The sequence below is a fragment of the Geotrypetes seraphini genome, chromosome 12 (genome assembly GCF_902459505.1).
Source record: "Geotrypetes seraphini chromosome 12, aGeoSer1.1, whole genome shotgun sequence".
NCBI classification, from domain to species: domain Eukaryota; kingdom Metazoa; phylum Chordata; class Amphibia; order Gymnophiona; family Dermophiidae; genus Geotrypetes; species Geotrypetes seraphini.
This window is the reverse complement of record NC_047095.1, coordinates 78,051,134-78,078,382: the sequence shown is the minus strand read 5'-3', so window position 1 is coordinate 78,078,382 and position 27,249 is coordinate 78,051,134. Positions and strand designations below refer to the sequence as shown.

General features: G+C 47.0%; 1 protein-coding gene across 4 annotated transcripts in view; it reads left to right on the top strand.

Annotated features, from left to right (window-relative positions):
• CFAP57 (cilia and flagella associated protein 57) overlaps window positions 1–27,249 on the top strand; it is a 503,571-nt gene that overhangs the window by 150,298 nt on the left and 326,024 nt on the right. For all 4 annotated transcript variants that reach the window (XR_004536603.1, XM_033916173.1, XM_033916174.1 and 1 more), the window contains 2 exons: window positions 6,047–6,199; window positions 16,896–17,035. Coding sequence is in view for 3 of the 4 variants with exons in the window: in XM_033916173.1 (XP_033772064.1) it covers window positions 6,047–6,199; window positions 16,896–17,035 (293 nt within the window). In the remaining variant the exon portion in view is untranslated. The remainder of the gene's footprint in view (window positions 1–6,046; window positions 6,200–16,895; window positions 17,036–27,249) is intronic.

Sequence of the window (27,249 nt, the reverse complement as noted above, 5' to 3'; positions counted from 1 at the left end):
ATTCTAATTGCTCCTCAGTAGCCGAGATAACCTTGGTACTCCCTTCTACTTCAACTCAGCAGCAGGGAGCCATACCTTCTACCAGTTTTTCCTTCTCTGCTTACACAGAGTCAAGGATCTCTGCTTCATCCCAACCTGCAGTCTCTGCACCTGACAGCTTGGTACCTCTCAACATAACCCCTCTTTAGTTTTCTCAATCTGTAAGAGATGTTTTAGAAGCCTCTAGGAAGCCTATCACTAGACAATGCTATCACCAAAAGTGGACTAGATTTTCTATGTGGTGTTTTTCTCATCATAAAGAGCCTCAGCATTCCAACTTATCTTCTGTTCTAGATTCTCTTTTGCACTTATCCAATTCTGGCCTCAAATCTACATCTATCCGAGTCCATCTCAGTGCAATTGCGGCTTTCCATCAGCTTATTGAAGGGAAACCCCTCTCTGCTCATCCAGTGGTTTCCAAATTCATGAAAGGATTTTTCAATGTCAAACCTCCTCTCAGACCGCCTCCTGTGGTTTGGGACCTCAATGTTGTCCTTTCTCAACTCATGAAGCCTCCATTTGAACCAATTGATAAGGCTCATCTGAAGTATCTCACTTGGAAAGTGGTGTTTCTCATAGCCCTCACTTCTGCTCGACGAGTTAGTGAGCTGCAAGCTTTAGTTGCTGACCCACCGTTCACAATGTTCCATCATGACAAAGTGGTTCTTCGTACTCATCCTAAATTCCTCCCTAAAGTGGTCTCGGAATTTCATCTCAACCAATCCATTGTTCTTCCAGTGTTTTTTCCAAAGCCTCATTCTCATCCTGGAGAAGTTGCTCTTCATACTCTGGACTGTAAACGTGCTTTGGCCTTCTATTTAGAACGCTCCAAACCACACAGAACTGCTCCTCAACTTTTTGTCTCCTTCAATCCCAATAAGTTGGGTCATCCTATTTCTAAGCGTACCATCTCCAACTGGATGGCGGCTTGTATCTCATTCTTCTATGCCCAAGCTGGATTACCCCTTCACAGTAAAGTCATAGAAACATAGAAACATAGAAAAAAGCGGCAGAAAAGGGCTATAGCCCACCAAGTCTGCCCATTCCAAGTATCCTCCCCCCCTGAGTTTACTCCCTTAAAGATCCCACGTGAGTATCCCATTTTCTCTTAAAATCCGTCACGCTGCTGGCCTTTATCACCTGGAGTGGGAGTCTGTTCCAATGATCCACAACTCTCTCGGTGAAGAAATACTTCCTGAAGTCGCCATGAAACTTTCCTCCCCTGATTTTTAGCGGATGCCCTTCTGGTGGTTGAGGGTCCCATGAGCCGGAATATATCATCTTCTGACTCGATGTGCCCCGTGATATACTTATACGTTTCAATCATATCTCCCCGTTCCCTTCTTTCCTCAAGTGAGTACATCCGCAATTTCTCTAGTCTTTCTTCATACGTGAGATCCTTGAGCCCCAAGACCATCCTGGTGGCTGTTCGCTGTACCGACTCGATTCTCAGCACGTCCTTTCGGTAGTGAGGTCTCCAAAACTGAACGCAGTACTCTAAGTGAGGCCTCACCATGGCTCTGTACAACGGCATCATAACTTCAGGTCTCCTGCTGACGAAACCTCTGCGGATACACCCCATCATTTGTCTTGCTCTGGAGGAAGCCTTCTCCACTTGATTGGCAACCTTCATGTCCTCGCTAATGATCACTCCTAGATCGCGTTCCGCTGTGGTCCTAACCAAGGTTTCACCATTTAGTACATAAGTTCTACACGGGTTTCTCTTTCCCAGGTGCATTACCTTGCATTTTTTAGCATTGAAGCCAAGCTGCCAAGTAGTTGACCATTGTTCCAGCAGCAGTAGATCGTGTGTCATATTATCAGGTAATAAGCTTCTATCTACTATGTTGCAAAGTTTGGCGTCGTCGGCGAACAGCGATATCTTTCCCCTAAGTCCTTGCGTCATATCTCTTATGAATAAGTTGAATAGAATCGGACCCAGGACCGAGCCCTGCGGCACTCCACTTATCACGTCCGATGCTTCAGATGGGGTACCGTTCACCACTACCCTTTGATGTCTGCCGCTCAGCCAATCCCCAACCCATGTAGTTAGAGTGTCTCCTAGTCCTATCGATTTTAGCTTGTTCAGTAATCTTCGATGAGGGACGCTATCAAATGCTTTACTGAAGTCCAAATACACTACGTCCAGTGACTCTCCAGCATCCAGTTGTCTAGTAACCCAGTCAAAAAAGCTAATCAGATTAGATTGGCAGGATCTACCCTGGGTGAACCCGTGTTGGTGTGGATCACGCAGTTTTTCTTCGTCTAGGATTATGTCAATATTCTGTTTGATCAGTGTTTCCATGAGTTTACACACTATAGACGTGAGACTTACTGGTCTGTAGTTTGCTGTCTCTGTCCTGCAGCCCTTTTTGTGGAGTGGGATTACGTTGGCGGTTTTCCAGTCCAAGGGGACCCTTCCTGTGCTTAGGGAAAGATTGAAAAGAACAGATAATGGTTCTGCCAGGACTTCCCTTAACTCCCTTAGCATTCTGGGATGTAGGTTATCTGGTCCCATGGCTTTGTTTACTTTGAGTCTTGATAGTTCGTCGTAGACGCTACTGGGCGTAAATTCAAAATCTTGAAACGGGTCTTTCTGGTTATCTCCCATCTGCAGCTGTGGACCAACTCCCGGCGCTTCTCGGGTGAATACTGAACAGAAGTATTGGTTTAGTAGTTCTGCTTTCTCAGAATCTGATTCCGCAAAGTTACCGTCCGATTGTTTCAGGCGTACTATCCCATCTTTGTTTCTTTTCCTGTCACTAATATAGCTGAAGAAAGATTTATCCCCTTTCTTAATTTTCCGTGCTAACTCTTCCTCCATTTGGAGTTTGGACTCTCTGACTGCTGTTTTGACAGCTTTAGATCTGTCTAGATAGTACTCTTTTGCCCCCTCTCTGCCTAGATGTTTGTAGGTGATGAATGCGTCTTTTTTCTGTTTAACTAGGTCTGAAATTTCTTTACTGAACCATTGGGGTCTTTTGTTTCTCCTGCGCTTACTTACTGTCTTTATGTATCGGTCTGTTGCTTCGTGTAGTATGGATTTCAGAGACGACCACATACCCTCCACATTGTCTGATTTTGCTTGTTTATATAGCTCCCGATGGACAAAATCTCCCATGCTGCTGAAGTCTGTACCTCTAAAGTTGAGAACCCTTGTTGCTGTGTTTGTCTTAGGGAAACCTTTCTTAAGGTTGAGCCATACCATATTATGGTCGCTGGAGGCCAGTGTGTCTCCTACTGAGACTTCCGTGACGCTATCTCCGTTGGTGAGGACCAGGTCTAGTAATGCCTGATCCCTGGTGGGCTCCAACACCATTTGCTTGAGACGTGCCCCCTTTATGGAGTTTAATATTCTTTTGCTGCTACCCGTAGTCGCGGAGAGTGTGTTCCAATCTGCATCTGGCATGTTGAAGTCTCCTAGCATTACTAAGTCTCCGCGCAGCGTGATGTTCTCTATGTCCTCAATTAATTCCATGTCTTTGTCCTCCTGTTGCCTGGGAGGTCTATATATCACACCAAGGTATAGGCATTTTTCTTTCCCTCTGGCCAGGTTCACCCAGAGGGATTCCCCGGTGTATCTAATATCTGTGATTCTGGTGGTTTTGATGCTTTCCTTAGTGTATAGCGCTACTCCTCCTCCCAATTTACCCACTCGGTCGCAACGAAGTAGGTTGTACCCTGGTATAACCATATCCCACCCATGCGATTCCGTGAACCATTTTTCGGATATCGCTATCACGTCAAGATCGGCATTTGTTATCTCAGTCTCTAATTCTAGAATTTTATTTCCCAAGCTGTGTGCATTAACATACATAGCCCTCCATATCTGTGAAGAGATTCCCTTGTGATTTAGTGTGGCTCCTAAATTATCAGTGATCTTTCTCCCTGAAATGTTGTGGGTATCCTTGGTACTTACCTTAGACTTTGTAGCCCAACTTAGACTTTGTAGACCAACAAGTCCCTGCCCCCACACCATCATAGGGCACCTCCAGTGTGTGTCAATAAATCAAAAAAATAGTGCAAAATAAATCACTACATTTCAATAAACACAAGTGAAGTCAATAAAGCAGCCACTCTGAGAACCTCCCCCAGAGAACTCCCACAAGAATCAAACAGACCGACTTAACTGAAGATGTAAAAAGTTGAAACAACGAGAACCCGAAAAAGAGAAACCGCCGGATACCAGGTCCAACCAAGCCTGGTTTCGGGATCCAAAATCCCTTCTTCAGGAACCCATAATGGTAACACGAATCTCTGAAGGCAATTGAGTCGGCTGAGAGAGGGCACACATTGGAGGTGCCCTATGATGGTGTGGGGGCAGGGACTTGTTGGTCCTTGTCTCATAATGTAAAGCGCTGGAGTATTTCTCCTTTCACTGCTCTCTTACACTGAGGGCACCCCATTACCAAATGATATTAATTTATAGATTTTGCACTAGTTTGTGTGTATTCACAGTGTTTTTGGTCTGTAAGTCGCCCCTCTGAGAACCGAGTGATCTTTCCTGCCTCTTTTGTAGGTTTCTTGTTAAGCTTCTTTGGCAGGTGTTTGGAGTTTCTATTTTGTTTCATTGTCCTGGGATAAAGCACAGTTACTTACCGTAACAGGTGTTATCCAGAGACAGCAGGCAGCTATTCTCACAACCCACACACCTCCCCTGGTTGGCTTCTCTGCTAGCTATCTGAACTGAGGAGATGCGCCCTACGCTGGGCGAGAAGGCATGCTCGGTGCGGGCGACTCAAAACTTCGAGTTTCTTCAAGCAAGTCTGCTTGTGAGCCGTCAGCATCTGGACTTCTTCGATGATGTCACCCATATGTGAGAATAGCTGCCTGCTGTCCCTGGATAATACCTGTTACGGTAAGTAACTGTGCTTTCTCTTCCCTCCCCCCATGCTCTGGCATCTCTCTCCTTTCCTTCCATCTCCCCCTCTTCCTCCATTATCTGGCATCTCCTCTTCTTTCTTTCTCTCCCTCCCTCCTTCCTTCCTTTCCACTGGTCTGGCATCTGTCTCCTTCCCTCCCCCCCACATGCTCTGGCATCTCTCCCTCCCCCTCCATGGTCTGGTATCTCCTATCCCTCCCTCCCATGGACTTGGCATCTCTAGTTCCTTTCCCTTCCCTGGTCTTCCTTCTCCCTCCTTCCCTCTCTCTCCCCAATTGGGTGCAGCAGCAGCATTTCTCTTCCCCCCTTCCCGTTGGCTGCTCAGCATTCACAACTCGCTGCTCGTTCTTGCTTTGGGCCTTCCTCGCTGCCGGGTCCTACCTACTTTCTGTTTCTGCGAAGGCAGGAACCAGCAGCGAGGAAGGCCCAAAGCAAGCAAGAGCAGCGAGTGCTTCACTTCCCTCCCTCCTTTCGACTCCCTCGCTGCTCTATCGTCCGCTGTATCCTGTAAGCAATTAGAACCCATGCTCCGGGGCTCTAACACTGTGCTTGCCGGCTTCCCAACCCTTCTCCTCTGAAACTGGAAGTTATGTCATGAGGGGGAGGAAAGAGAAAGGAAGCCAGCATGTACAGGGTTAGAGCCCCGGAGCATGGGTTTAATTTGTTACAGGCTAGGTGAGTGATAGGGCAGCAAGGGAGTCAAAAGGAGGAAGGGAAACTTACATCATCTAACCTCCCGTAGTCATTGCGGGATCTTGCTGTACCTCCCTGCGACTGCTGGCTCTGCTCCAAAACAAGGAAGTGATGTCAGAGGGGGGTGGACTGGCAGCCTTGGGGAGATGCAGAAAGGTCCCAAGATGACTCAATTTAAAGTTTACTGCCACTGCTGCTAGTTAAGGAAAGCAGCAGCGGCAGAATAGGGAGGGTGGTTCCGGACCCTGTTGGCCAGCTGTGCACCCCCTTAGGGCATGCACCTGGGGCGGACTGCTCCTCCCCCCACCCCACCCCACATTCCCCTTGGTATGCCACTGTGTCATTCTTCTTTTGTCATCAAAGAATACCTGAAATGGATCAGCAATTTTGCTTTTTACTCTGAAAAGTTACTTTGATTTTCTTGCTGCACAGATTCCTCAGGACCAGCACAGCAGTGACCCAAGTCTATCGGATCAGCAAGAGATTGTTGGCATGGGTTTGAGTCCCTCGGAGGAGACTCTAGTAATTGGTACTCAGAAAAGTCAACTTTTTAGTATTACCCTATCATCAGCTGAGATGAGTAAGGTGGGTTCTCTTTTATTCTTTTCTCAGTCTTAATGTTGCATTACTTGTATGTGAAGGCAGTACTCCTGCCACAAGCATTTCAGCATGTCCTCGGGGTCTCTCCTGTCAGAAAAGCTAGTACCTTAGCACTGATTTTTCCTCAGCATATGACATCTCCTGTCAGGAAGTTTAGGAATACACCCTTGAGTTCTGAGTCTCACTTCAGGAACATTAATGAGCACTCTTTGGTGTCAGGGGTCTTCACTAGTGACATAGTAAAGAAAGGAGGCACCCCCACCCCTGTGCCCCCCATGCCCCCTCCCCTGCTCCTTCCTGCCCCCATTCCACACTTCTGTTATGTCCCTGGAGGATTCCATATACTAGGTGTTCAATCTCAACCTGCAGTCTGGGTATTGTAGAAATCCACAACTTTTCTGAGTACATGCTCCACCCCCCTTACCCTGAGAGCTAGTAATCAAATCCAGTTACAATTTCTTCAAGCAGTCCATGCAGAAGTATTTTGCAGTTGCTTTGCTTTTTGTTTTATTTTATCATTAAAGTTCATTTCTCGGTGGCTTCAGTGCCTTGAGACCCCTCCCCCGTGGTCCACTTTCAGAGAAAAAGATGCAGTCCTGTGATGCCGGACTGCTGCTTCACAGAGAAACTCTGGTGAATCTGTGGAGCCAGCCTGCTGTGTGCCACCTTCTTGAAGTACCCGGGGCCCCTTCCTGTGGGAGTCTGCTGGCCGGTGACCCTATCACAGGTTTCTAGCGCAGGCTGTGTGTATCTGGATGGAAACCCACCCGGGTTTCAAGGCGCAGGCTGCCTTTCCTGCCCCTGACTGTGTGGCAGAGGATCCATGGGGGCGGAGGTTGTAGTTAGTATCTGGCTGGCTGGCAGTCCAAAGATCTTTCATTCTGGGCATTTGGCGCTGTTTCTGAGGCAGAAAGTCCTTTATCCCAGGACAAGCAGGCAGCCTATTCTCACATATGGGTGACATCATCCACGGAGCCCGGATGCGGACAGCCTCGCAAGCAGACTTGCTTGTAGAAACATAGAAGTTTTGAGTCAGCCGCACCGCGCATGCGCGAGTGCCTTCCTGCCCAGCGCAGGGTGAGTCTCCTCAGTTCTCAGTTTTCCATGGAGCTGAGAAGTTCGTCTTTGACTCTCTGCGTTTAACCTTGTTACTTCGTGCCTTCTCTCACCGCAGTTTGTGTTTATTTTTTTCGCAAATCGCTGTGTTAATTTTTTTACAGTTTAAAAAAAAAGAGGAAGAAGACTTATTTTAATTTTTTCTTTAGTGATTGACTGGCGGGCCAGGCCGCGCGACCGCAGCCTGCGGGCTTCAACTTCACAGCGGCTATCTTCCCTCCTATGTCCCGGCTGGTCACAGGCTTCAAAAAGTGTAGCCTGAAGACTTCAGGGCCCTGGGTGAGAAGCTGAGGAGGATGGATGCGCAGGTGGTGTTCTCCTCGATCCTCCCAGTAAGGGGCAAGGGCAGTGCCAGGGAGGATCGCATTCAGAGAGCCAACGACTGGCTACAGGGATGGTGCAAGGAGATGAACTTCGGGTTCCTACACCATGGAGAAGCATTGCAAGGACTACAGGGACAAGACGGGTTGCACCTGACCAGAAGAGGGAAGAACGTCCTTGGACACCGTCTAGCCCACCTACTTCACAGGGCTTTAAACTAGGTAAGTTGGGGGAGGGTACGGGCACATACGACCAACCTGACGAGCTAAATTGTCAATTCTTTTTTAAGGCTGAGGTAAGTGGTCACCGTAATTCTAGGTCAGAGGAGAGCATACACAATTTCGGGTCTGGGGTAGGTTTACATTATAATCCTGGGCCACATTGTAATTCTGGGTCTAGAGGATATACACATTGTACTTCTGGATCTAGGAAGAGTACACATTGCAATTCTGGGTCAGGGGAGAGTACACATGGTAATTCCGGGAATATGGGCAGTACACATTGTAATCCTGGGTCCAGAGGGGGTACACACATCGCATATTGTACCAAAGGAGTTCAAGTAGCCCATGCGGGAACACCCCCAAAGGATACACACCCTTCCATATTTGGGATAGGTACACACTGTAACTCTGGATCTGGGGAGTCCAGGTTAAGTACACGAGATAGTTCTGAGTCTAGGGAGAATACAAAATATGAGCATAATGCTAATAGTGTCCAAGAAGCTCAAGCGAGAAGTAACAAAAACACATGGAGGGCTATGTACGTTAATGCACACAGTTTGGGTAACAAGATCCTTGAACTGGAAACAAATAAGGAATGCCGACCTGGATGTGGTGGCAATATCTGAGACCTGGTTCACGGACACCCATGGGTGGGACATGGTCATACCGGGTTACAACTTGCTTCGCCGGGACAGAGAGGGCAGAATGGGAGGAGGTGTAGCATTATATACAAAAGATGACATTAAGGTCACAAGAATCGCCGACGTCCAGTACACTGGGGAATCTCTTTGGGTCAATTTGGCCAGAGGAAAGGACAAATGCCTGTATCTTGGCGTAATTTACAGACCCCCAAGACAACAGGATGACCTAGATATGGAGTTAATAGGAGATATAGAGAATATCACCTTGCGTGGGGACACAGTACTGTTAGGCGACTTCAACATGCCTTATGTGGATTGGGACACACTTACCTCTGCTTCCGGCAGCAGTAGGAGGCTATTGAACTCTTTGAGGGGAGCACGTCTCAGGCAACTGGTGCTGGACCCAACAAGGGATCAGGCAATACTGGACCTGTTACTTACCAATGGGGAAAGTGTAACAGAAGTCTCGGTGGGAGAAACACTGGCCTCCAGCGACCACAACATGATATGGTTCAATCTTAGGAAAGGCTTCACTAAACCTACCACACTGACCAAGGTCCTCAAATTCAAGGACACAAACTTCCAGAACATGAGAGAATTTGTTCACCAGGTGCTACAAAGCCAAGCAGTAACCAATAGTGTAGAAGAAACGTGGTCGACTCTGAAAGCCACCATACAGGAAGCGACAAACCGCTATGTTAAATTAGTAAGTAAACGGCGTAGGAACAATAAGCCGCAGTGGTTCACTGCGGAGATCTCAGATCTCATCAAGAAGAAGAAAAAAGCATTCATCTCTTACAAACAATCAGGGAAACAAGACTCTAGAGTAGAATACCTGGCCAAGTCTAAAGCCGTCAAAACTGCAGTCAGGGAGGCTAAATTCCACATGGAAGAGTCTCTAGCAAAGAACATCCAGAAGGGAGATAAATCATTCTTCAGGTACATCAGTGACAGAAGAAAAAACTCGGGAGGGATAGTACGTCTTAGGAAACCAGACGGAGAATATGTGGAAAAAGACTCGGAAAAGGCACAACTATTAAATGAATATTTCTGCTCAGTCTTCACCCGAGAAGCGCCGGGGCAAGGCCCCCAGCTACAGACAAGGGTTAGCTCGGCTGACCCATTTAGTAATTTCAAGTTTACACCTAGCAGTGTCTACGATGAACTGTCAAGGCTCAAGGTTAACAAGGCTATGGGGCCTGACAACCTACACCCCAGGGTGCTCAGGGAGTTGAGTGATGTCTTGGCGGAACCGCTGTCCGTGCTCTTCAACCTCTCCCTTAGTACAGGCAGCGTCCCATTGGACTGGAGGACGGCTAACGTCATTCCAATTCACAAGAAAGGCCCAAAAATTGAGGCAGCAAACTATAGACCGGTGAGTCTCACATCAGTATTGAGCAAACTAATGGAAACCTTAATCAAACACCAATTAGACACAATCCTTGATGAGAGGAACCTGCGGGATCCCCGTCAACATGGATTCACTAAGGGGAGATCCTGCCAATCCAACCTGATCGGCTTCTTTGACTGGGTGACGAGGAAGCTAGATGTTGGGGAGTCCCTGGACATTGTGTACCTGGACTTTAGCAAAGCATTCGATAGTGTACCACACCGCAGGTTGCTAAGTAAAATGAGTTCTATAGGATTGGGCGAGACATTGACAAAATGGGTTGGGAACTGGCTTGGAGGTAGACTTCAAAGGGTAATGGTAAACGGCACCCCCTCTGAAATGACGGAGGTGATCAGTGGAGTGCCCCAAGGCTCGGTCTTGGGCCCGATCCTGTTCAATATCTTCATAAGTGACTTGACAGAAGGGCTCCAAGGTAAAATAACATTATTCGCCGATGACGCCAAGCTAAGCAATGTAGTGGGCAAAAGCACAACGGACAAAAACTCAATGCCCGACAACATGATGCACGATCTACTCCTACTGGAGCGCTGGTCTAGGACCTGGCAACTCAGTTTCAATGCCAAAAAATGCAAAGTTATGCACTTGGGTAGCCAAAACCCATGCAGGACTTATACCCTTAATGGTGAGATCCTAACAAGAACGGTAGCAGAGCGGGACTTAGGGGTGATTGTCGGTGAGGACATGAAGGCTGCCAATCAAGTGGAGAAAACTTCATCTAAGGCAAGACAAATCATGGGTTGCATACGCAGGGGTTTCGTCAGCCGTAAGCCGGAGGTCATTATGCCATTGTATAGATCCATGGTGAGGCCCCACCTGGAGTACTGTGTGCAATTCTGGAGGCCGCATTATCGCAAGGACGTGCTGAGGTTGGAGTCGGTCCAGAGAATGGCCACTCGGATGGTCTCGGGACTCAAGGACCTCCCGTACGAGGAACGGTTGGAAAAGTTGCAGCTGTACTCGCTCGAGGAGCGCAGAGAGAGGGGAGACATGATCGAGACGTTCAAATATCTCACGGGCCGCGTCAAGACAGAGGAAGATATCTTCTTTTTTAAGGGTCCCACGGCAACAAGAGGGCATCCGTGGAAAATCAGAGGCGGGAAACTGCGAGGTGACACCAGGAAGTTCTTTTTTACTGAAAGGGTAGTTGATCGCTGGAATAGTCTTCCACTTCAGGTGATTGAGGCCAGCTGTGTGCCTGATTTTAAGGCCAAATGGGATCGACACGTGGGATCTATTCACAAGGTAAAGGTAGGGGAGGGTCATTAGGGTGGGCAGACTGGATGGGCCGCGGCCCTTATCTGCCGTCTATTTCTATGTTTCTATGTTTCTATGTTTCTAGCCAGCGTGCGATTTGTCTCACACATTGGGCCGTGCAAGTGCTGGGCTACTCTTCAACCTCGAGCCCTTAAACGTCATCGAGTTTTCTAGGAGAAATTCTTCAGCATGAACTCATCAGTGACACCCTCGACTTCGAGTGCTACCTCGGTCCCGCCTTCCAGTGAGGGTCCTCCTGCTTCCACTGATCTTGAGCCTCATCAGACCATCCTCGTTTGGATCATCTTTAGCCTCGACTACACCTGCTTTATCTTTCCCTGAGCTCCCCTCAGGTCAGATACCTCAGCAGAAGGTTCCTGTTGTGGTCCTCAAGCTTTCCAAGACCTCCAAATCCAAGCACATTTCCACTGCCACCTTGGAGCCTATAGCCTCAGCAAGTGGTCCGGTTTCAGACGCGGATCCACCTTTGCAGGCTTCTCGCCAGACCATGTTGGAGCATCAATTTGTTCAGTTATTGTGCAAATATGGTTCTGCTTCGACAATGCCTCCTGTAATCCAGCCTGGGCAATCAGCAGTCTCCCGCGAGGTCAAGTCCCTGCTTGTGCCTTGAGCTGAAGCTTCACATTCTATGCAAGGAGAAGAGTCTTTGCGAGTGTTTGGTCTGGCATCTACACACTTGATGCAAGGAGTAGATTCTTTGCGAGTGTCTCGATTGGAACCTTCACACTCTATGCAAGGAGAAGATTCTTTACGAGTGTCTCGATTGGAACCTTCACACTCTATGCAAGGAGTAGATTCTTTGCGAATGTCTCGATTGGAACCTTCACACTCTATGCAAGGAGCAGATTCTTTGTGAATGTCTCAACAGGAATCCGCACACTCCATACAAGGAGCAGAGTCTTTGGGAGTGCTTCGAGATTTCTCGATCCAAACCACTGAGTTTCGATCTACAGCTTCGAGCCCTATCCATTCACCAGCAGCGTTGCCTGTTTCCATACATAGGGCAAAGTTTCCTCGATGCTTGAGACCTGCTTCCAAGCACTACTCTCGTTGCCGATTGAGGCCTTCATTGAAACATCCATTGAGGCGCAGATCTTCTAAAAAGCACACTTCTTTGTCTGGGCCTCATTCCGGACCTTCCAGTTCTTCGAGGCCCCCAACTCCTCACTTCAGGTCACTGCTTCCGGACTCTGAGGAATCAGCTGCTTTCATTGCCTCTTCCAAATCTCTATATTCTTTGGATTGTCACTTCTCCAGAGAGGCTTCACCTTCGTTCTCTGCTCGAAGCACCTCGAGGTCATCGAGCCCTACTCGAGGCAAGGCCTTGGCAGATCACCTGATGATCTGGAAATTCAGTTCGATGCTGGTTCTAAATACTCTAAGGAGTATTTTGAGGTCATGCAACTACCTCAACTTCCTACAGAGTCATTTAAGCTTTCTCTTAACAAGCTTTTATCTCAAGCTTTGAAACGTTGTCTGGAGACTCCTTATGCTTTACCTGCTGTTCCAGGCAAATTGGTCTACTTCATCCCACTCTGCAGTCTCTGCACCTGACAGCTTGGTACCTCTCAACATAACTCCTCTTCAGTTTTCTCAACCTGTAAGAGGCTTCTAGACAGCCTGCCACTAGACAATGCTACCACTAAAAATGGACAAGATTTTCTACGTGGCGCATCTCTCATGATAAGGAGCCTCAAGATTTTTCCTTATCTTCTGTTCTAGATTCTCTTTTGCACTTATCCACCTCTGGCCTCAAGTCTACATTGATTCAAGTCCATCTCAGTGCAATTGCTTCTTTCCGTCAGCCTATTGAAGGGAAACTCCTCTCTGCTCATCCTGTGGTTTCCAGATTCATGAAAAGACTTTTCACTGTCAAACTTCCTCTCAATCCGCCTCCAGTGGTTTGGGATTTCAATGTTGTTCTTGCTCGCTTGATGAAGCCTCCATTTGAACCAATGTCTACGGCTCATCTGAAGTATCTCACTTGGAAAGTGGTGCTTCTCATTGCCCTCACATCTGCTCGAAGAGTCAGTGAGCTGCAAGCTTTAGTTGCTGATCCACCTTTCACTATGTTCCAACATGACAAGGTGGTCCTTCGTAATCATCCTAAAGTGGTTTCAGAATTTCATCTCAACCAATCCTTTGTTCTTCCAGTGTTTTTTCCAAACCTCATTCTCACCCTGGAGAATCAGCTCTTCATACTGTGAACTATAAGCGTGCTTTGGCCTTCTACTTGGAACGCACCAAACCACACAGAACTGCTCCTCAACATTTTGTCTCCTTCGATCCAAACAAGTAGGGACATCCAGTCTCTAAGCATACCATATCCAACTGGATGGCTGCTTGTATCTCTTTCTGCTATGCCCAGGCTGGATTACAACTACAGAGTCGAGTCACAGCCCATAAAGTCAGAGCAATGGCAACTTCAGTGGCTTTCCTCAGATCTACACCTATTGAGGAAATATGCATAGCTGCTACCTAGTCCTTGGTTCATACTTTCTCCTCTCACTATTGTCTGGATGTTTTCTCCAGACGGGATGGCCATTTTGGCCAGAGAGTATTACAAAATTTATTCTCCTAAGTTGCCAATGCTCCCACCATTCAATTCTGGTTAGTTTGGAGGTCACCCATATGTGAGAATAGGCTGCCTGCTTGTCCTGGGATAAAGCACAGTTACTTAGTAACATAGTAACATAGTAGATGACGGCAGATAAAGACCCGAATGGTCCATCCAGTCTGCCCAACCTGATTCAATTAAAAAAATTTTTTTTTAATTTAATTTAATTTTTAATTTAATTTTTTTTCTTCTTAGCTATTTCTGGGCGAGAATCCAAAGCTTTACCCGGTACTATGCTTGGGTTCCAACTGACGAAATCTCTGTTAAGACTTACTCCAGCCCATCTACACCCTCCCAGCCATTGAAGCCCTCCCCTGCCCATCCTCCACCAAACGGCCATACACAGACACAGACCGTACAAGTCTGCCCAGTAACTGGCCTAGTTCAATATTTAATATTATTTTCTGATTCTAAATCTTCTGTGTTCATCCCACGCTTCTTTGAACTCAGTCACAGTTTTATTCTCCACCACCTCTCTCGGGAGCGCATTCCAGGCATCCACCACCCTCTCCGTAAAGTAGAATTTCCTAACATTGCCCCTGAATCTACCACCCCTCAACCTCAAATTATGTCCTCTGGTTTTACCATTTTCCTTTCTCAGGAAAAGATTTTGTTCTACGTTAATACCCTTTAAGTATTTGAACGTCTGAATCATATCTCCCCTGTCTCTCCTTTCCTCTAGGGTATACATATTCAGGGCTTCCAGTCTCTCCTCATACGTCTTCTGGCGCAAGCCTCCTATCATTTTCGTCGCCCTCCTCTGGACCGCCTCAAGTCTTCTTACGTCTTTCGCCAGATACGGTCTCCAAAACTGAACACAATACTCCAAGTGGGGCCTCACCAATGACCTGTACAGGGGCATCAACACCTTCTTCCTTCTACTGACTATGCCTCTCTTTATACAGCCCAGAATCCTTCTGGCAGCAGCCACTGCCTTGTCACACTGTTTTTTCGCCTTTAGATCTTCGGACACTATCACCCCAAGGTCCCTCTCCCCGTCCGTGCATATCAGCTTCTCTCCTCCCAGCATATACGGTTCCTTCCTATTATTAATCCCCAAATGCATTACTCTGCATTTCTTTGCATTGAATTTTAGTTGCCAGGCATTAGACCATTCCTCTAACTTTTGCAGATCCTTTTTCATATTTTCCACTCCCTCTTCGGTGTCTACTCTGTTACAAATCTTGGTATCATCTGCAAAAAGGCACACTTTTCCTTCTAACCCTTCAGCAATGTCACTCACATACATATTGAACAGGATTGGCCCCAGCACCGAACCCTGAGGGACTCCACTAGTCACCTTTCCTTCCTTCGAGCGACTTCCATTAACCACCACCTCTGGCGTCTGTCCGACAGCCAGTTTCTGACCCAGTTCACCACTTTGGGTCCTAACTTCAGCCCTTCAAGTTTGTTCAACAGCCTCCTATGAGGAACTGTATCAAAGGCTTTGCTGAAATCCAAGTAAATTACATCTAGCATATGTCCTCGATCCAGCTCTCTGGTCACCCAATCAAAAAATTCAATCAGGTTCGTTTGGCACGATTTACCTTTTGTAAAGCCATGTTGCCTCGGATCCTGTAACCCATTAGATTCAAGGAAATACACTATCCTTTCTTTCAGCAACACTTCCATTATTTTTCCAACAACTGAAGTGAGGCTCACCGGCCTGTAGTTTCCTGCTTCATCCCTGTGACCACTTTTATGAATAGGGACCACATCCGCTCTCCTCCAATCCCCAGGAATCACTCCCGTCTCCAGAGATTTGTTGAACAAGTCTTTAATAGGACTCGCCAGAACCTCTCTGAGCTCCCTTAGTATCCTGGGATGGATCCCGTCTGGTCCCATCGCTTTGTCCACCTTCAGTTTTTCAAGTTGCTCATAAACACCCTCCTCCGTGAACGGCGCAGAATCTACTCCATTTTCTCGTGTAACTTTGCCAGACAATCTTGGTCCTTCTCCAGGATTTTCTTCTGTGAACACAGAACAGAAGTATTTGTTTAGCACATTTGCTTTCTCCTCATCACTCTCCACATATTTGTTCCCAGCATCTTTTAGCCTAGCAATTCCATTTTTTATCTTCCTCCTTTCACTAATATATCTGAAAAAATTTTTATCTCCCTTTTTTACATTTTTAGCCATTTGTTCTTCCTGGATAACAGCTGTACTTACCGTAACAGCTGTTATCCAGGGACAGCAGTCAGCTATTCTCACAACCCACCCACCTCCCCTGGTTGGCTTCTCTGCTAGCTATCTGAACTGAGGAGACTTGCCCTGCGCTGGGCGAGAAGGTTCTGGCACATGCGCGGTGTGGCTGACTCTAAACTTCTATGTTTCTACAAGCAAGTCTGCTTGGGAGACTGTCCGCATCCGGGCTCCGTGGATGATGTCACCCATATGTGTGAATAACTGCCTGCTGTCCCTGGATAACAATTGTTACGGTAAGTAACTGTGCTTTTTCTCCACTCAGCTGCTTTTAAAAACTCTGACAGGCAAAGGCACTACAGAACTGTGAGTATATCCATCATTTTCTATGGAAACTTCGGGGGTGGCTTGTGAAATGATTTAAAAGTCATTTTTCATAGTTTCTTTGGGTAGGGTTCAGGTTCCCCATTTCCCCAGACCCCAAATCATTATTTTTTATTTTTGCCGTTTTTGGCGCAAATTTGTGACGGCGTCTATCTTGGATTTTAAAGTCGATCTTTTTTTCTAACTTTCATTTCTGCCTCAAAAACCCTCAATTTGACTCAAAATTGATTGGTATGGACTCCTCAGTCCCTAATCTATTGAATATGGACATTGTTTGTGCTAGATGGGCATCATATCAGTGTTTAGGTACCACATGCAGTAGTGCACTGGGGAAGGGGACGGGATCTTTGGACTTCACCTGGGCTAGGGAGCCGGCCTGAGTCTGTACCTTCCTATTGAGTTTAATGCTCCTCCCATCAGAATCATTGGGGTATTCCATGCTCGGTTACTCCTTGCCTTTTCAGATTCAGTGCCTGCCCTGTGAATGGCATATATAGTCTCACTTTTAATTCAGGATCATCACTGTTTCATAGTTTTTATCTTTTCTTTTTAGGGAGAAGAAGCTCATTTTGAATATCTGACTTTCCCTTTACATTCGGCCTCCATCACTGGTTTGGATACCTGCATTCGCAAACCTCTTATCGCCACCTGTTCCCTGGATCGCTCTGTCCGTATTTGGAACTATGAGACCAAGTAAAGCTTCTCTTTTGCTGCTCTCTAATGATTTCATCCAAGAGAAATACAACTTGAAAGTAAACTGATATGGTGAAGAGACCTGTAATAGTGTTAAATAAGCCAGCTCCAGCCATTAGGCAAGACAAGGCAGTTGCCTAAGGTAGCAGATTTGGCAGTAAAGAGTAGCTCCAGTGAAAACAATATATCCTGATAGCCATACAAATTCAAAGAACTATCAATGCACACTTTTATTTGCAGGAAAGTTAGGCAGTTTTCAAACAGCGCATGTACCTGGGAAATTGACTTTTAGATATGATCTTTATTATTCTCACATGCCCACAAAGAAGTTAATTAAGTGGGGGTGGGGTGAGGGGAATGTAAGGCTGAAGGTTTGCAGAGGGCACCAAACATACTTCCACCTGGCTGTTGTAAAGATATTGTGAGTCTGGAGACAGAAGAGCAGAGGGAGGAGAGTCAGAATTCTTGAGGAGACAGTGGGATGGAAATGGAGTTTAACATGACCGGTAATAGTCAGATGCCATGATTTTGTTACTCTGCTATGAGGTGATGTGTGTTTCTCTCATATCCTGGGTCTGGGTCTCATGCTCGGTGTCTGAATCTTTTTTTCATCCAAGGACAAGTATTTGCTTTTACATTTATGATCTTGTAATTTGCCTATAACTACAGATAGTGTGGAATAGAAATGTTATGAATAAATAAAGTAGGATGCTATATTCTTACAACTGGGTGATGTCATCCAGTAGAATCCAGTTTGCCATTTTTTAGAGCATTGCACTGCACATGCATGCACCTTCCTGCTGTTTCTGCAGAGCAATAAAGATGTGCTTCTGTAGCTTCCCTCAATCCATGTCTGGAAATCTCTTATGTGACTAATTTTGCCACCGTTTTCCCTTTTTTATTTTTAAATATGTAATATGTCACGAAGGTTCCTAATCCCTAGTAGTTCACCTTAGTTAAGTTGTCAGAATTTTTAATATTTTATTTCTTTTCTGTAGCCCACTAGGCCGTCTTAGACCTTAGGCATTTGATAAAGGAGATGTTTGATTCCGTTGCTATTGTTTTTCCTAGTGGTTTTAAGAAGTTTACTAGGTGCATTTTCAAAGGACTTCCAAGTCAGAATAGGGCCATCCACATCACACTGTCCCAAACGGATGTCCATCTCGCATGTATTTTTGAACAGGAAATACTGTAGCTATACACCGCCTGTCAAATAATTTGCCTCTTTGTAGATAATACCAAAACCTGCAATAGAGTAGCTACCTCTGATGGTGTGAATAACATGAGGAAAGACCTAGTGAAGCTTGAAGAATGGTCTGAAATTTGGCAGCTAAAATTTAATGCTAAGAAAAGCAAGGTCATGCATTTGGGCTGCAAAAACCTGAGGGAACAGTACAGTTTAGGGGTAAAGAACGGAACTTGGTTGTGATTGTATTTGATGATCTTAAGGTGGCCAAACAGGTTGAAAAAGTGATGGTGAAAGCTAGAAGGATGCTAGGGTGCATAGAGAGAGGTATTGATGCCCCTGTATAAGACTTTTGTGAGACCTCATTTAGAATATTGTGTACAATTCTGGAGGCTGCACCTTAAGAATATAAGAATAACCTTATTGGGTCAGATCAATGATCCATTCAAGCCCAGTAGCCCGTTCTCACGGTGGCCAATCCAGGTCACTAGTACCTGGCCAAAACCCAAAGAGTAGCAACATTTCATGCTAGTAAGTAAGCGTGCACTAAGACTTGGTACCTTTTCTTAGATTGTGACACATATGTATACTTTGGAGGAAAGGTAAGAGAGGTTGTAATATGATAGAGATGTTTATATACCTATGTGGCATAAATGCACATGAGATGAGTCTCTCTCAATGGAAAGGAAACTCCCTCTGGGCCCCCCACCCCGACATGACCAATCCTCGCCACTACAGTCTATAAGAATAGCCTTACTGGGAGGAAGTGACATCACGCCACGGAATGGCTGCTTGAGCTGTGAGCTCCATCGAGGCTGAGTAGTTAAAAGTGCAAAACAGCGGGGGGTCACGTGATGCCGTGCACCTGAATGGACGTGCCTCCGCACAGCTCCGGGCCATGATGAGTTAAATCTTCTTTTTAAATAGTACAATTTCCTTGGGACCCGGCACCCTTCCGAAGTTGGCAGGAACACGAAGAGCGTTTTTCGGGAGTGCTTAGTGCTCGGCATGACTGCACGAACGCAACGAGATACCCGCGGGAAGGTGAGGCCTACAGATCCTAGGATAGCGGAGAACCACGAGGTCCCCATGTTCACTATTGTGACCAGTCAGACGCAAGGCCTGCCAAGGTCTCAATCAAACCAAGGAAAAAAGTAAAAGTAAAACCCAGGAATGAAAATTTCAGGATTTTTCAGGATGTTAGTTTGAGAAATAATGCCACTGACCACCAGGAGGAGCCAGATTGGTCTGAAGAAGAAGGTAGTGAGTTTTGTCCAAACCACCACCAGGGGAGCTCTAGAGGCCCCTGGAGATCTGCTGACACACCTAGAACAGGGCACGCCCCTAGACTAGATAAGCCAGCACTGGCATTCAGACTGGCAAGCCGGTTAGGGAGGAAGTTTAAGCCTTGCCTCCCTAGGGATCCTCCTGAGCCAAACAGGAACAACAAGCCACAACCCATGGAGCTGATCGAGGCTGAACAAGCTGAACACTTGTCCCTCCTGGGGGAAGAACCTATGGATTTTCAGGAAGCCTGTTCTGGCAGTGAATCTAATGACCTTGAGCTGATGCAGGTGGACTTGGCTTCCAGCCACAAACAGCGAGTGTGTTTGTTTTTGACTGTTTGTGTGCTGTGTTTTTTTTTCCATGGAATGTGAGCTTTGAGAAAGCTAGGAGTGTAGTGTGGGGAGAGGTTTTGCTTCCACCTTGGGAGGGAATTTATGAAAGCCTATTTTAGGGCCTTTATTTTTGCAAAATCTATTACACTCTCCTGTTCCTGGCAGACCTGGATTGTTGCCAGAGGCTTTCTTTTATTTTGTTTTGATTGAGAATTGAGGAATTCGGAATGCTGAACTTTATTATTGAGTTAAAGAAATACCTGCTTTGGAGCAGACTGAACAAGCTCTGTATTGAACTGTGATATCAAGGACAATTGGGAATTAATAAGCAGAAGAAGAAAGTTTGAGTTTGTTTATGAACTGTTTTGTGTTCATGCCTTTTGGCAGTTTTTTTTTTCCTCTTTCTGCTTTAATGATGTATGGCATCCTGACTAATGTGACAAAGATTGAGGATTTACTTACCTGCTTCAGTGCATGAGTAAAATTGACTTATTTTTTCTACTACCTGTTGTGGGGACTTTATTTTTTGGTTTGAAAATAATTGTGAATGTTTTTGAAAGTTCAGTCCTGCAGGGTGACTCTCTGTCGGGTCACACGCTAGTACTTTGTTTGTGGCTACTTTCAGGATTGTTCCAGAGCCCTGATTTAGGCTGTAATGGTGGCCACACTATACAAGAAGCAGCCATACAAGAGCTGACTAAATCCCTCACTCTTGTTATTGAAAACAAGCTGGCGAAAATTCAAACTTTCATGGAGGACTTTAGGACTTTTAGGGAGACTCTGGAGACACATGCGGGCTGACTGCAAAGGGTGGAGGACCGGGTGGCTCAGCAGGAGGATCGCGCAGCCAACTTTGAGGAGCGCCTGAGGGTCCTGGAGACTGCTAAGACCGCCTGCTTGGACAGACTGAATGACCATGAAAATCGGAACCGTAGAAATAACTTACTGTTCATAGGGCTGCCCCACACTGTTCGGGATGTTGATCTGCGGACCTGCCTAGAATCGTGGCTTCCGGGAGAACTGGAACTCGGCGACCCGGGGGAGCGTGTTTTGATTGAGCGCGCTCATCGAGTTGGACCCAGGCGAGAGGGTGAACAGTGGCCCCGGCCAGTCCTTGCCCGCTTTCTCAATTTCGCTATGAAGGAACGTGTCCTTGCTCGCTTTCGGCAGAGGTCTGGCTTCACCTATGAGGGGCATAAGATTCTGGACTTTCAAGACTTTTCTCCTCAAGTGTCTTCAAGTCGTCGGGCTATGGCACCCCACTGCAATGCTCTATACCAAAGAAACATCAGGGTGTCCTTGTTATACCCCGCCAGAGCCCGGGTCTCTTACAACAATAAGATCCACTACTTTGAGACACCGCGAGATCTGGAGCATTTTATACAGGACTGCCGGCGCCTCTGTGTGCGGAGTCGGGGATGGTCTGATTCCCCCGCGCTGTATCCTCTGGATTTCGCAGGTGCTGCTGTTGAGATGTTTCACATTTAACTCCTGCGTATAGACGGGGACCCGGGTTTGTCCGTTATTTTGGGATATGTTTCTCCTGCAGTTTTTGACTGTTCCAGTATCTCCCGCCAAGGGGTGGGCCCTCCATGTTTCTGCTGTTCGAGGATCTGCTGGACTGCTGGAGCACCTGTCTTGCGTGTGCCTGTTGTCCTGAAGGTTGGATTCTGGGCTGGCTCCCCTGGGGGCCTTGCTGGCTTGCTGGTGGGACCTTGGAGGCATCCTTCTCTTTTCAACTTCTTGAGGGAGCCGTGCCCTGAGCATTGTGGTGGCTCCCGCTGTGTGCTAGTGTGCGCTATACTGGTCACAGGTTTCTGCTCTGCTGGGTTGCTGGTAGGGATTGTACTGCTGGCCTTCTCTGCCTCCCTACCCACAGCTTTTGGAAGTCAGAGTTGCAGAACCATTCCCTGATGTACTGTGGGTCTGGTGCTGATGGGGTCCAACGATCTCTTTGTTGTGGCCTTGAGCAGCACATTAGGGGACTTGAACTTTTTGCTACCCGTTTCTGATCCTGGTTGCACTTACTATTATGTTGTGATTGTTTGGGCATGGCCCGGAGCTGTTCGTTTGATTGTTCTTTGCTCTTGTATTTTGGGGGTTTAGCATGGATTTCCGTGCTGAGTTTAGGGATGGGGTGGGTTTGGTGGAATGGAGGGGGAGAGTGTCTGGGGGTTTGTATGCTTGTATGCTTGGTGGTTTGAGTGGGGTCTCTATGTGGTGTGTGTGTGGATGCATGTGTTCTTGGATTTTGCGCTCTCTTTTTCTTTGGAAAGGTGTGCAGCTCAATCTCGTGAGTTGGTGGAGGCATTGGCTGGGACGGCCTCTACCACTCCCTGTTTTGGTCTCATCACTGCTTTTACTGCTTGTAATTGTTCTGTTACATGGTGCAATTGAATGTTAAATCTTTAAATGTGGACGGGATTCACTCTCCCATCAAACGCACAAAATTATTAGCTTACCTTAAAAGGGAACACACTGACATTGCCTTTCTGCAGGAGACTCATTTGACCTTTATTGAACATGACAAGCTCCAATGGGAGTGGGCGGGACAGGTGAGCTATGCTTCCTACACCGCTAGGAAATGTGGGGTGGCTATCCTTATACATAAAATCATACCCTTTCATATTCATAACCAAATTGCTGATCCTAATGGGAGATACATTATACTGGTTGGTGAACTCTGGTGTAAGCCTTTAGTATTGTGTAATGTCTATTCTCCTAACACTTACACCCACACCTTTTTTGCGACGTTGGTGGGTCACCTAGCGCCCCATCTACCTCAACCGATCATATTGGGTGGTGATTTTAATTTTGTAGCCCACCCCCAATGGGATCACAAGCCGGCTAAACCGGTACCGAAGGGCCATTTCACCAAAGGGGTGCACTTTCTCATGAAAGAATTGAGTCTGTTGGACTCTTGGCAAACCCTGCATCCAGATGAACATGACTTCTCCTTTTACTCTCACCCGCACTCGACTTATTCACGCATTGACTATATCCTTCTCTCTGCTTCTTTCTTCCCCCATCTGTTGGATGCCAGCATTTCTGTGCCTCTAATTTCTGATCATGCCCTTTTGGCCTTGCCCTCCAGTTCGGGTCCCAAGCTGCTGGTCGTGTCTGGCGTATGTCACCCCACCTCTTCCAGGATGCTTCGTTTCGTGAGTTCTTTCAGAAGCGGTGGGATGAGTTTGTTCAAACTAATTCAGTGGAGGATGTGGGCCCAGTTATTTATTGGGAAGCCGCTAAGGTGGTCATGCGGGGGCACATTCTAGCTTATTCCACATCCTTGAAAAAAAGAAGAGATGGGGAACTTCTTTTTTTGTCCAGAGATCTAGCTGCTTATCGCACTCTTCATATTTCTCGTCTCGATGCTGTCTCTAGACAGGCCATGAGTGTTCTTAAATCTAAAATCAATTTTCTTCTCGATCAACGTGCCAGTCGCAATATATACTGTTATAAATACAAACTACAACGCTGGGGCGATAAAACGGGGCGGTTGCTGGCTAATCTGGTGCGCCCTCATCGAGTGCGGCACACTATTACTTCCATCAAAGATAAGCAGGGAGTAACCCATGTCACCTATCAGGCTATTATGCAGCAATTTGTGCAATTTTACTCCGACCTTTATGCTGAGCAACCTTATGATGAGGTGGCTAGTGAAGAGTTCTTCCAGGGAGTATCTCTTCCTTCGCTGAATGATGACCAGCGTGCCGTTCTTAATGGCCCCATTACTGGTGAGGAGCTGCAGGTGGCCATTAAAAAACTTAAGCTCGCCAAGACACCGGGCCCTGATGGACTTGGTCCAGAGTTTTATAAACTTTTGAATCCTTCGGCCCTATCCTCCTTACAGCATTACTTTATGGGACTCCGCACTACTACTCCTCCGGGGGATTCCCATAACAGAGCACACATTATTATCCTTCCCAAGCCTGGGCGCCCGCTTGATGCTCTGGGGTCTTATAGGCCCATATCTCTTCTAAACCAGGATGTAAAACTTTTGGCTAGCATCCTTGCGGCGCGTCTTAACGACTTTTTACCCTCTCTCATTCATGAAGACCAGGTGGGCTTTGTACCGGGTAGGCATGCATCCATGAACCTTTTGAAGGTTCTTGCGGTGCTGCAGACTCCCTGTGCCCTCACCGATAGAGCGCTTATCACCAGCTTGGATGTTGAGAAGGCGTTTGACATGGTCTCCTGGTCCCATCTCTTTGGTACCCTTGCTCGCTTCGGTATCTGAGGCGACTTTATTGCCTGGCTGCTCGCATTGTATCATAATCCTCACTCGCAATTGTTAGTAAATAATGGAGTGTCGGACTCCTTTCTTCTTGGGAGGGGTACACGGCAGGGTTGTCCCCTCTCGCTGCTTCTTTTTCTTCTCTCCTTAGAACCTTTGGCCGCTCAGATCCGACAGGAACCTGAGCTGGAAGGGCCACGGGTGGGTAGTCGGGAATTCCGTATTAGTATGTTCGCTGACGATATGCTCCTATATGTTAATCACGCTGACCGGACCATGCCCACCTTAATGTCCCTTATTCGATCTTGTGGCGTATTCTCCGGTCTCAAAATCAACTTCGACAAGACGAAGGCCCTTTTGTTAGGCACCTCAGTTGTGGAGCTTTGGTGTCAGGGATTGGGCGTCAGTATAGCACCGGGGAAGTTGAAATACTTAGGTATTATGCTCTACCGTAATCCCTGCAAGCTGTATGACGTGAATATCACTGCCACCATTGGACGGATTAAAACCCTCTGTCTTAAATGGCACTCGCTCCCCCTTTCTTTGCTAGGCCGAGTAGCGTTGGTGAAAATGGTATTATTTCCGAAACTGCTGTATCCACTGCAAACAATTTCAGTATGGATCTCTCGTGCGGATGAGCTCTCTTACCAATCTATTGTCCGCTCTTTTGTGTGGCAGGGGAAGGTGGCCCGTATCAATGTACTTAAATTGTCCCAGAGCCGCGACAGGGGGGGATTAGGTTTACCTGCCCTTCGTATCTACAATGTTGTCGCATTGCTTCGCTGGATTCATGAACAACTGGTATCTTCGCGTCGCTATTCTCCTGCAGCCTTGCTTGAGGACTGTTGTTTGCCCTGATCTTTCTCCTCTTTCATTCATGGGGTGAGGGGTGGGGGGAGTGGTACTCCGGTTCTTCCCTTTCTCCTTCCTTTTCGTAGAGCCTGGCGTTGGTGGCGCTTACACCAGGGTAAGCTACCTACTGTTTCCCCTTTTCTTTCTCTCCTTCGCAACCCTGATTTTGTTCCTGGAGCGGGAGCCTGGGGGGACTGAGGGGACCTACTGAGCGTGATACGACTCTGAGTGCGGCACTGGCCTTGGGGGGAGGCTTGTTCCCTTCTTTTGCTCAATTGCAGGCGTCCTGGTATTTACCCCCCGCCCACATCTACTCTTATCTCCAAATTCATCACTACTATCACTCTTTGGTGCAAGTCCATGGGGACTGCTGGGGATATGGCACGTTGGACTCGATTTTCCTCTCCACCCCCACGGCACATAATAGGATATCCACCTGGTATGGAGCGAGGAGGGATAGCGTCGGGGCGTTCTGGTGCGAGAGTGGACTGCCGAACTTGGGTTGGATGTATCCATCCACGATATTTGGATCCTTTTTCAGACGTTGTACCTCAATGTCAAGGCGGCGACCCTGCAAGAGACTCAATACAAACTTTTACATCGCTCTTACCTCACCCGAGCCCGGGGACACATTATGGGGTTATGGCCTGATGATCAGTGTATTAAATGTAAGGCCCACAGGAGTGACTTCCTTCATTCCTTTTTTGTGTGTTTACAACTGTCTTTCTGGGACTCGGTGAGGAAGTGTCTGGCTGTTCTTCTGCATTGTCCGATGCCCTGGAATGCACCAGCTTTGTTGTTGGGGGATGTCTATGACCTGCAGCACCATGGCTTGGACTCTACCTCCCAGAAATTTGTTCTGCATGCGATTCTGGTGAGGAAAAAGCTCATCCTGAAATATTGGACTTCTGAGGAAGCACCACCCTTTCTCCAGTGGGTGGCCATGATGAAGCAGCTGGCCCACTTTGAGTTGGACACTTTCGCGTCCCGACCACAGGACCATTGGAAGGCTTACTGCTCCCTCTGGCAGCAGATCTTGGACATGGATACTTAAGTGCTATAGTCAGTTTCCTGTGCCAGTTTGTATGGCTTCCTGGTTCTCCCTTTCATTCATGTTATCCTGCCACCTTTTCAAGTAGAGTGCCATTGTTTGTGTGCCCGTGTTTGAATGCGTGTGAAGGTTTGATTGTGGCTTGTTGTGTATGGGTGTGTTTTGTATGGTTTGTGTATTTTGTGCTTGGCTGTGGTCTGTTAGTATGGGATCGTTTGGGGATTCTGGATGTTTTCTACACTTAAAGTGGACGGGGGTGCTGGGGTGCGAGCTGTTCACCTATTTTATTTTATTTTACTTCGCTTGTGTCGTGGTTCTGTGGTATCCTACGTTTACCTTTGCGAGTGTTTTTGCTTTGTGTACTTATTGTACTACGATGCCATTGTGACATACTCTGTCTGTATGTTTTGCTGTATAGTGATTGGCTATTGTTCCCCTGTTGCCTCTTGTCTCAATAAACATAATATTAAAAAAAAAAGTGCAAAACAGCGAAAAGCGGATTTCTTGTGCAAATATTGCTGTTCGATTCTTGGGAGGATGGCGACCAGGAAGAAATGCAATAAATTTCAATTTTCCACAGCAGCAGAAGTTAAATCAACAGAATCAAGCAGTGGGTTGCTGGTGGGAGAAAAAAAATATGGCACCAGTGCAATCGGAGTTGGAGGATGAGGAGATCGCTAGTGAGAGCCTTAGCGATGTGGACATAACGCCTCAGACACTACACTCCTGGTTCCGCGATCTGATTGAGGAGCTGGTAGGAGTTCGCCAGTATTTAAAAACGGCCATGGTTGAGCTCTGGTCGAGGTGCCAAGTTGGGCGGCCGCATAGCGGCCATGGAGGAGCATGTGTTGGGGCTGACTCAAGACATGGCAACAGTACACTCCGAGGCAGAACAGACTGTGTCCACCTTGCAGGACTTGCAGAACCGGGTGGAGGACCTGGAAAATCGCTTGTGCTGCTGTAACTTGCGGTTCAAAGGCATTCCCGACAAAAAGGAGAACAAAGATTGTGCTTCACTGGTGTGCAAGATTTGTACGGATTTACTCACGGAGGTGGAGGGCTCCTCGCCTGCACAGATTGTTATTGTGTGGGCTCATCGGAGTTTGGGGTCAGCGAGAAATGCGGGACCTAAGGATGTTATAGCGTGTTGTGCAGATTTTGGGATTAAAGAAAAAGTGCTGCAAGTGGCACGATGCAAGCAAGAGTTCTGGTGGCAATATATGGCTGTGGGCATTTGTCAAGATCTGGCATGGGCTACTTTGCAGAAGC